This window comes from Calidris pugnax, unplaced genomic scaffold (genome assembly GCF_001431845.1).
Source record: "Calidris pugnax isolate Ruff unplaced genomic scaffold, ASM143184v1 scaffold219, whole genome shotgun sequence".
NCBI classification, from domain to species: Eukaryota; Metazoa; Chordata; class Aves; order Charadriiformes; family Scolopacidae; genus Calidris; species Calidris pugnax.
This window is the reverse complement of record NW_015094507.1, coordinates 7,605,783-7,616,489: the sequence shown is the minus strand read 5'-3', so window position 1 is coordinate 7,616,489 and position 10,707 is coordinate 7,605,783. Positions and strand designations below refer to the sequence as shown.

The 10,707-nt window shown below is 40.1% G+C and overlaps 1 protein-coding gene across 2 annotated transcripts in view; it reads left to right on the top strand.

Moving 5' to 3' along the window:
- SLC16A10 (solute carrier family 16 (aromatic amino acid transporter), member 10) overlaps positions 1-10,707 on the top strand; it is a 67,128-nt gene that overhangs the window by 3,488 nt on the left and 52,933 nt on the right. The window contains exon 1 of one of the 2 annotated variants that reach the window (XM_014964582.1): positions 11-314. The exons of the other annotated variant lie outside the window; for it this stretch is intronic. Coding sequence (XP_014820068.1) covers positions 191-314 — 124 coding nt within the window. The 5' untranslated portion in view covers positions 11-190. Of the gene's footprint in view, positions 1-10; positions 315-10,707 lie in introns of those variants that run through there. 2 annotated transcript variants of the gene reach the window in all.

Sequence of the window (10,707 nt, the reverse complement as noted above, 5' to 3'; positions counted from 1 at the left end):
CCCCCCCCACGCCGCCGCCGCCCCCCTGCCCGGCCCGCCGGTGGAGGAGCCGCGGCGGGAGAACGGCGGCGAGTGGTGCCCCGGGAGCGGCAATGCGGTACCGCCGAGCGGTGAGAGCGGGGCCCAGCCCCGGGAGGCCCCCGGGAGCGCGGCGGCCGAGCCCCCCGAGGGTGGCTGGGGCTGGGTGGTGATGCTGGCCGCCATGTGGTGCAACGGCGCCGTCTTCGGCATCCAGAACTCGTGCGGGGTCCTCTTCGTCTCCATGCTCCAGCTCTTCGGCGACGGCGAGGACAAGCAGCTGGCGTTCAAAACAGGTGAGGGGAAAAAAGGGTCGGGGGGGGGGCTTCCTGCCCGTTCTCCCCCCCCTTCGGGCCTTCCCCGCCCGGCTGTCAGTGTCCGAGACCCCCCCGGGGCGGGCGGGAGGTGCGGGCCGGAGCCTGCCCCGCCGCCTCCAGCACGCGGGGCTGGGCTGAGGGACTCGGAAACAGTCGTTTCATCGAGGCAAGGAGAAGCTCCTCTCTCGTCCCCGGGGGAGGAGTGGGGGTGTCTGCGCTCGCAGCCGTGCCCCAGGGGACGGGCTTGGGGCAACAAGCTGCTGGGACATCGGGGGAGAAGCTGCGGGGAAAGAAGCAGGTGTCTTCTGGCTCCTGCCACAGCAGGGTTTTTAGGCACCTGTCATCGTGTGTTATGGGGAAAAATGCCTACTGCTGGTCCCAGAAAGTTTTATTCCCCGGCCCCCGTTAGCCTAATGGTTAGTCTAAATGATTAATTAGCAGTGGAGTATAGTGGCACTTCAAATATGTGAAGAATGGGCTTAGCAGTTGCCAAAACCAGCATTTTGATGTGCAGATTTACAGCTGTTACCAGTATCCCTAAACTCACCAGTGAAGTTAATAACGTTTACTAAACTCTAAAGACATAACGGTGCTATCACAATCAAATCCCTAGTCTGCCATTACTAATCTAAATCATTCTAGACACACCAATGTTAATTAATTCGAAGGTGAACTATTTTATTTATTTTATTTTATTTCTTTTATTTTCTTTGAAAAGTGTTTCGTGCTTTGACTTTGTAAGTTGAGGAAATGCAGTAATAACAATTTATAATGACAAAAACGAGCTAATAATTATAACTTGGTCAATAATAATAAAGTTTGCGTTATTTAAAAGGTAGCTTACATATTAAAATTAAATATTAAACAAACACTGTCTTTTATGTTTTTGTTCCTCGCTAAAAAAAGGTGTTCTAGCTACATAGCCCTGCAGAGGTGTAAACATTCTAGGCAACTTTCTCAGTGCACTGGTGTTACAGACCTTTAAAAGGGTTTTGAAATTTGTTTTCCTTAATATTGGGATAAGTGGGCCTAAAGTTGACATGTAGGAGACAATGAAGCTAATTTTCGTCCTGTCAATAACAATGTTTTTGTTTGAAGTAGAAACACCAAGGCAGGTGTTTAGACTGAAAAATCCTGGAAAACTGTGGTGGAGCATTTAGCAATGTGCTCTCCAGCATTTGAACTGTTTGTGGTGATGTACAAGGTATATTTCTGGGTGTTCTTGAGCAAGAAAGGTGGGAAGCTATGTATGTCTACACATCAGGCGTGGCAGTGCCTGTTTCATGGAAGGAAAATGCACATCCAGAAGTAGGTACCTAGGCTCCTTAACCTGTGCAGGAGAGGAATGAGGTTGTTCAGAGGAGATGCTGTGAACATTTGCATGCTGATCTGGGAGCCTGTTGGCCAGTCAGAAATGCAGAAACACCTGGGTGGTTGGTACCCTCTCTGCTCATGGTACAGTGGTGTAATTGCTTTTTCAGGGATTTGGTTCTCTAGTAATGATCTTTCAAAATAGTCTTCTTGTACTGAAAAGAAATTAAAATTTACTTCTAGGTAATAGTGCAGTAGTCAAAATAATCAACAAGAGGAGGATTGAAATTATTATCTCTTCCCTTCCAGAAGAGTAATTGCACCGCTGGTGTTAAAGCGAGGTGAGATTGCGGGTGTGCTCCACCCATGTTTTTGAAAATTTGCCCAACTGCAGAAAAGAGTGGGGGTAAAAAAGTGGAACCTGGCTTTAGAGCCTAGTTGTTTTGCATCCTGCTTAGAAGAGCGGGAAGTGTTCCGAGTCCTGGATGCAGCCAGCACCTCCTGCATTGCTTTTTTCTTTTTTCTTTATTTAAAAAAGAAAAAAAATAAGCTACAGCTGCATTTTGTTTTGCTGTCAGATGTGCTCTGTTTTGGGTAATGCAGAAGATCCTCATTTTGCCTTTTAAAATCCAAATAGGCTTAAGTTGGAGGCAATAGCATGAGACAGCTGCATGGACTAGATGACTTGTGTGGATGTGAAGGAGGAGGACTGCAAATACAAAAGTGCCTCCCCTAACTAGCAGAACAGCAGATAAAAGGTTGACCTTCCTTTTAATACCTGAAAGTACCCTAATGAGTCTGGGCACCATAAGGGCTAAGCAGCAGCTGTCAAACAGGACTTTTTTTTCTTAATGTTGAACTTCATCACCTAGAAACTACTTGTGTGCTATTTTTTTTTTAATCTTGTTGAAGATAGGACCGAGAATGAAGTGAACTAAAATTCTGATACGATATTGCCATGAAGAGGAGTTATGATCAGAAATGGCAAATTGCACTTAGCATAGCTCTTATTAAATGCTGATGCGTTAGCTGGCATGCTGTAGAAAGAAAAAGAATGACTAATGAAAAAGTCAGTATGATTTTAGTGCTAGAGAAAACCCTAGCCTGATCACTCCCATGGTATTGATTATAGTACTTAATCTGGGTAGTCTCTTGTGGTTGGACTGATTGCGACTCAAAAGTGACAGTGGAAACTGTTGAGTAGCATTTAATGAATTTGAAAACTGGGATTTGTAATGAAAGTTTCTTTGCTCTGTGGTTTTGCTTTGGAATACAAAGTTAAATATCCTAATCCTTCTGGAAAAAAATTCTTTAAAATCCAAAATGTTGATTTTTGAGAGGCATGAATATTCCAGATAATTTCTCCTGGGAGCCCAGGTGCCTGTGGAATCTTACAGTTGATCCAGAGTACCACAAAATCCAACTTTTTTTTTAATTGTGGGATTATTTAGCTGTTGCCAGAAGCATATGTGTTGCCAGAGGTTTTTGTGTGCCTGCTCTTTTGGGACAAGCCAGTAGTTGTCTCTTGCCTGGTGTTTTCCTCAAAAAGAAGAATTTAGTAGACTACAGTACATGCTGTTTTTGTTAAAAACATTTTGTAATCTCTTAATTCATGCCTATCTCTTTGTAAGGCAAAATGGGAGGGAATTAAGTAATCATAGTATGTGCTATTTTTGTTATTTTTAATAGATGGATGGATATTTATCAGTATGAAAGGCAAAATGGGAGGCAGAAGGGAGGAGGATGTAGTCAAGGAGTAGCTCATGCTGCTGTCACGGTCTTGCAGATAAGGAGGGGAAGGAACCAAAAATACAGGCAAAGCAGCAAGGCTTCCTCCAAAGTGCAGCATCAGCACTAGATAAATAAGATGAATAACTATAACATGTTGCAGGATTTAGGAGTGTTAATTGAAAAACTTGAGCTGTGAGTTATAGAAGCTTCGCAAATTTCTTCAAGAGGCTTCTAATAATTCAAACCTTTTATGAAAAATCTTGAATGTAACTAGTATATAATATTTTGGTATTCATATTGGTAAAAATCTTGTTTGTTTGCTTATGTGGAGCACTATATAAGCATTTCCATTGTTTCCTTGTGTAGCCAGTTTTTTGTTCAAAAGCTAATTGATGCACAACTACAGAAGAGGAAAAGCCCCCAATGTAAGTATAAAACTTCTAGGAAGATGTGCCTGAAGTCTCAGGAAACTGCCTCGTTCATTGTTTATAGTTAATTGTGTTTGAGGAACAAGTTGAGTGGAAAAACACAATGGCAATGAAGTACGGGAGGCTCTTAGTCCTTGGAAATAGGGCAGACCTAGTAGGCCTCTAGTGTTCAAATGCAATTGTAGTCTGATGTCCTTGAAGGGAAAGGATTGGGCCCCAGGGCTACTCTGGCCTCTGGCAGGAGGAGCACTTGGTTCTTCTCCCTCTTGGCATTGGCACAGAGAGAAGTGGAGCACTGAGCCAGCTCCTGTTATCTTGGTTAGAGATCTGACATGTGAGCCCCATCTACTCCTGTGTTATGCTCTCATCATAGATGCCTCTACTGTGTAGGTTTTTGTGTGTGTAGGTACACATACCTGCTTTCAAAAGGTAAATAAATGCTAAGATAGTAGTGGCAACAGAGAAAAATCTGAGTTTTATTTAAAAAGGTAGACAAAAAAACTAGTTCTACTAGCTTAATTACTTCTCTTTCTATGATTTCCAAAGCTGCTTCTGTAATGCCACTGGATTATTCTCTTTATATTTGTTCATCTTCACTTGTACAAATAGCCCTGCACAGTGAGTATATACTGTTATTACTGTTCTGTATCCTCATGTTTGTTTTGTGTTAGCAAGTGTTAATAGAAACAGTGGGTCAGCTGCCTTGAACTGGTTATCCGTGTGCTTGTACGTATCTGCCTTGTTTTGGCTCTGTAAGGTGCAGCCTCTGGTGATGCATCTGGATACCAGAATGATTGGTAGTTCATTGAGCTGGCTCAACAACCGTCAGCACCATTGGGACTGTTGGAGCTGGATTGGTGTGGGTCCAGTAGGGCAGGGAGGAGAATTCTGCCTTTGCTGTCATACCCAGGCCATAGCTCGGATACTGTGAAAATCATGTTGGATGACTAGGGATCTACAGGTGCTGAGAACAAGAGAACCAGTACCATATATGGTAACTTAATTTTGCTGGGTAGGGCTGGCTTCTTAATTTAATAGGACAGTTTGAAGTTGAAGGTTTTCCTTTACTTTTTCCTTGAGTCTTTCGCTATCTCCCTGAGCTTTGCTTCAGAGATAAAAAAACTGCTGATGGTGTTTTTATCATTCAAGACCTTGTTCTCTAACTGTCCTTCAGAACCACACTTTCATCTCTAGTTCTATGGGATGTGGTTTCCAGTAAATTGGAAAGCTTGGTGAGCTGGAACGATGTCACATGGCTTATGACAGAGCTGTTGACTTTTTTCTTTTTAAAAAGAGAGAGGAAAAAAAATAAAACTTGAAGCATGGAAGTTTTGAGAGCACACAACTGTAATTTGTGTGAGGTACAAGAAAGCACGCTACTATGTAGCAGTTTGGTCAATAATTACTACATTGCAATTAAGGATATAGTTCCACAAAAACTGGGAGAGATGGATATTGGTGCTGCTGTAGTCTGCCTTCCTTCCCATGCTTTTGTGGCCATTGAAACCAGTGCAGGGAACCAGCAACGGGAGCAGATTGGCCGAGAACTAACCTGATGTAAAAGAAACTATTCATTTTGTTGGCTGCAGTCATACTTTTGTATTCTTTTGACCTGGCTTTGTGATTATAAATATATATGTAAATGAAGTCTCATGAGTAGTTGAAATTATAACTGGGTCAAACTGGAAAGGTGAAAGTGGTTTCTTTAGTGTGCTGTCTCTTTTTAAGGCAGAACAGTTAATAGCACTATTGTTTATACATAAGCACATGCACATATATCTCTGTGCCTCCAGCTCTGGAGCATTTCTCTTGTGCTCTTGATAACTCATTTGCAGACTGATTAGCCTTGTGCCTGCTAGTTAGGTTGTTGTCTTGTGTTCTTCCTCTTTTTGGAATTGACATTGGTTAGATCTCTTCCTGTTCCAACTGCAGATTAGCTTGCAACAAGTTGCTTGATTAGGAAGAATAATCTTCCTAATGTGTCTGAAAGTTAGTTACTAGTTTATTTGTGGGCTTCTTTAGAGGGAGTACTTTAATTTCACAGGGATGAAATATCATTATAAAATTCTAAAGACTGCTCTGCCTCAACTGCACATGCCTTGAGTTATGTGCTTTTGTGCTGCCTTTCAGACAAAACAGAATCCTCTAAAATAATCTCCTTCAGCCAAACCCATCTAAATACAGAGTTTTTACTGTACTTCATTCATGAAGTAAGAAGTTGGATGACAGCAAAATGTTACTCAATGTCCTGCACAGTTATTTGCTCTTAGTGGAAACTTGTCAGCAGTGATTACTTTCTCTTAAAGCTGTTACATTGTTACAATGCTAAAAAGCTAAATGTAGCAGCTGTCTTTAGCTATGCTAATCCAGTTACATACATCAAAATAATGAGAGAGTTCTTAAACATGAGGTTAATATAGTTTAAAACGTATTTTAAAAAATGCAAATGTTAAAGTGAAACTTTATTTTGGCTTATTTTTTTATTTATAAGAGAAATGCCTTGTTTGGTTCTTAAGATAGTGTTATAACTGTTCCAGTCTCATCGTTAAATGACAATTTCTAAAGTGTGTCTGTAAAATCTTTGTATTGAGCTCTATCATTTCCAGTCCAAGTAAGCAGCAGTGTCATGTGGCTACTGTTCTGCAGGTGGATGTGGAACTCAAACTTGTCTCTTCTGCTACTTGGAAATCAAACTATTTTTGTCCTTCATTTTTAAGATACTTTATCTAGATGGCTTGCTGCTTGCAGACAAAGTGGCTTGGAACTGATGTGTATGTATATATATATATATACACATATCTGTATATATACATATACAGATATATATAATCTCATGCATGTGTTTCCTTATGTCTTTTCCTTGGCTAGACCTTTGCGGTCTTAATAGTTTTGTTCTATGTGGAACAGTTTTCATACTCTGTTAATGCTATTTCTTTGTCATTGTCTTTGATGCTTCCATTAACCTCTTCTAATATAGAGAAGAAAGGTACTGTGTGTGATTCCAAAAGACACTCTGCTATTTATGGCATGACATGGTGTACTATGATGACATTGTGATATCTCATTTGCATTATTTACGTAACTTAACGTTTTCTTGCTGCTTTTTATTAGTACCTGCATTCAGTGGAATTTAGTTGACTTTGAAGTTTGCTATTGTGCATTGCTCCTTGCTTTTCAACTTCTTGTTTAATTGGTCTCTGTAGTCTATTCAATGTCGTCTTATTCATTCATTTTGGCTACGATTCCTTGAGGGTCCTCAAATCCCTTCCTGATTTCTGAGTTAGCCTAAATAGCTGCTGTCTAAAGAGGAAGTTAGCAAGATGTGTATGTCTATTAATAGACCCTCTTCTTAGACTTAGCAAGATGTACCAGTGCTTAGTGCTGTTTGCCTATTCATAAAGATGATTTAATCTTTACACTTAGTCTGCTTTGCATCCAGACACTTTAAGTTTCCTGATAATATTCTGTCTCTTTTCTTATGATTTGATTTCTTTAGCCTCTTGAGAGGAGCATTGTTGAGGGCCAACTTGAAGTTTAAATGTTATTGGTCTCTCTTCCTTGTATTCAATTACTAGTTTTGCATGAAGAAATGTGGTAGACTGTTCTCAAACTATTATATCATAATTTTTCTATTTATTCTTTTAGCCAGTTTGAGTTAATTCAGTAATTACAGATAATAACAAAATGGCTAAGGTTGTAGCCTCTCTACTTGGAGCAACATCTACTAGAGCAGGCTGCTGAGGACATCACCCAGTTGGGTTTTGGCCATCTCCAAGGATGGAGACTTCACAGCCTCTGTGGGTCACCTGTGCCAGTGTTTGACCATCCTCACAATTAAAAAGATATTTCTTGCATTTGAATGGAATGTCCTGTATTTCAATTTGTGACCATTGCTTCTTGTTCCTTCCATTGAATACCATTGAGAAGTCAGCCTTTTTTTTTTTAACTTAATCTCCTCCAGTATTTCTGCACACTTACAAGATTCCCCCTGGCCTTTTCTTGAGTAGCTGCTTTCAGCCTCTCTTCCTATGTCAGATGCTTCAATTTTTTGATCATCTTTGCAGCCCTTTGTTGGATTCACAGTAATAAGCAGACTACCGGCTCCTCCTTCAGCATAGTTGGGGGTTCAGACTCTTGAAGCTTCAGGGTCTCAGAAGTTCAAGTGAATCTGTTTCCTGCTATCTCCAATGCTGTGTGGCATGCTGCCACACTTCCTTCACTTGGCAACACATACACTCTACCAGCACACACCTCCTGCAGGTAAGTAGTCTGGTTCCTGCTGCCTCAGTGAGGGAACTCAGACCTTCTCAGATGCATCCTCCCTTGGGAGCGTTGTCTGGGTTGGAACCTATGGTGTGACAGGAATGGTTACTCTACTGGAGTGGAGCTGGGATCTGTGCCCTGTGGCACCACCACTGCTGAGCAAGTGTTTGCTCTTCTGAGAAGAGCTGGTGGCTCTCTTTGGTATGCCCTGCTGTTGGCTGGTTCCTGTGCAAACTGCTCTCTCCGGCTGCATTGGCTGTGCGGTGGGAGCTGCGCTCTTGGCCAGACCCTTTCATAATGTGAGGGTCCAACAGTTGTATGAAATGTGCTATTTTCTAAATTTTAGATACTATTTGCTATTTGAAGAGCCATATGCAGATATTCTTAACTAAGGAACTGAGTGGCAGTTCAGGTTTAGCTGTAGAATTGTTATACTTTTGGAAACTAGCCTAATCTGTATTTCAGTTCCTTGTTCCTAGATTTATGGATAAATATATTAATACTTATACCTTTTTCCAAATATTTTATAAGTATTTGATCAGTCATCTAAAAGCATCTTTAGTTTGCTAAATATTAAGAAAATTTTGTAATTGGAAGTCTTGATATTTTCTAGCCTTTTGCTTTTCAACAAAACTTTTTTAAAAAAAAAACCACACACACCAAAACCAACTAAACAAACAGTTCTTCAGTTTGGTTTTCAGAACCACCTGTATAAATCTTTGTCTGTTTTTTTTAAGACAGCTTTTCCCAATCTTTATGTAATGTAACACCATCATAAGGAAGAGAAGGGTTTGTTGGTCTGAATATAATTAGAATCCTACACCTCAAAGATCGTGTTTTGAAATGAGAGGAATATTCATAAAATTCCAATTTATATTGCTGTGTGTTGCTATGGAAAACAAGGATTTTTCAATGAACATTGATCTGTAATACTTAGCAAGTAATTGCCCAATTTGAAATTCCTTCTGCTCCATGAACTAAAGGAAGAAGATGTACTGATTACTTGCATCCAAGCTAATGTAGCACTGATAATATAACTGCTTTGTTTTACAATACTAATTATTTCACAATTTTTTTAATCGTTTGTTTTGTGAACTCACAGTTACAGCAGCCTTTGTGCTGCAGTTTAATTTTCAGCAAATATGTACAGAAAGGATAATTCTATGAGAAAACATTCCCTTGTGATCTTACATTATCTGTTTTACTTCTAGAAATCTAATTTATTACAATAATAGCAGCTCTGGTTTATATCCTGATGTTAATTTTCATGGGAACTGGATAGGAATGACTTTTTCTATTAGCTAAGTTAGAGTAGCAGCACTTTAGCAAGGATGGGACTAATTTAAAAAACATCAGTGTTAGTTCCCACAGACAGGAAGGGATTACTGGGATGTTGAGCCCAGCTTCTTGCTGTCATCAGCAGCATGTCTATAATCCCATGGAACATGGTCACCCATAGATAGTGGGGTTATATTTGGACTGCAAGTTTTAAAGCAACTTTCTTGTTGCCTTTTTGTGACAATAAGCAAAGTAGTGAATACTTTGGCTATTTATTTTCTGCAGTGTGCATTGTTCAGTAGAGTTGTATTCTATCTATATGCTCAAAGTACATCAGAACAGTTTTTTTCTTTTGCATTTTTAAGAACAAGGGATACAACATGCTAGCTCTGTTAATCTCTAACTGTTGTCCTTGTGCAAATGACTTGTAAAATGGGCAATGAGGATTGTATTCTGGCTCATGGTCTAGGTTTTAGCCAATTTTTCAAGATGCTTCAATAATAAGGTTCCTAATAAAAAATGCATTGGGTAAGTACCCCAAAAATCTTTCTAGTTCATTGTATGTTGATAACATAGTTGACAGACTTTAAAAAAAAATAGTAATTTTAACTCTGTTTTGTCAATGCTGTAACTCTGAGCAAAGATAAAACACTATGGTAGAATGTCCAAAATAAACTGTCATCTTTAGGCTTTCTGCTTCTGCATTCTAGAAGGAATGAACAGTCCTTTCTCTTGGAATAAAACACAGCTGTGATAGTTGCAAGTTCATTATGTGATGACCAGGAATAGTGTTCTTGCGTACAAGGTAAGAAAGCTGCTGTTGCAAAAGAAAAGAAAAAAAAATCTTAACTATGACACTAAAAAGGGATTACTCTAATTAGAGAAGTCCTAGTTTAGGCTCTTACTGTATTGTGTGGAATGCTTAGAAGAATTGAAGAAAAGAGAATATTAGTATTTTTTAAAAAGTGATCCTTAGCAAATGTTGAGATGGGCGATATCTTTGGAGGCTTTTGTCTGTGCTGTCTCTGACATTGGCACTCCAGAGCCCCCTGTTGTCCTTGAACTGGCTGTTGTGACTGTTCTGTTTATTTGCTATATCCAGACATGTACTATCTGGATGTCTCCTAAGGAGCAGCTTAATTTGCTCTAGACTAGAATCTGGGTGGCAGCTAAGCAGTATACATAAGGAATAGTTGAACAACAGGGACACTGGTGTAAAACAGAAACCAATTTGGTTTGCCCAAGGAGGCCTTTATCTCCTGTTGAAAGAATCAGAAGTACTAGGTGTTCTTGGGCCACACAGCCAGAGTTTACTTGGACAGTAACCTGATTATGTGTTATAATTAAACATGCTGGGATTG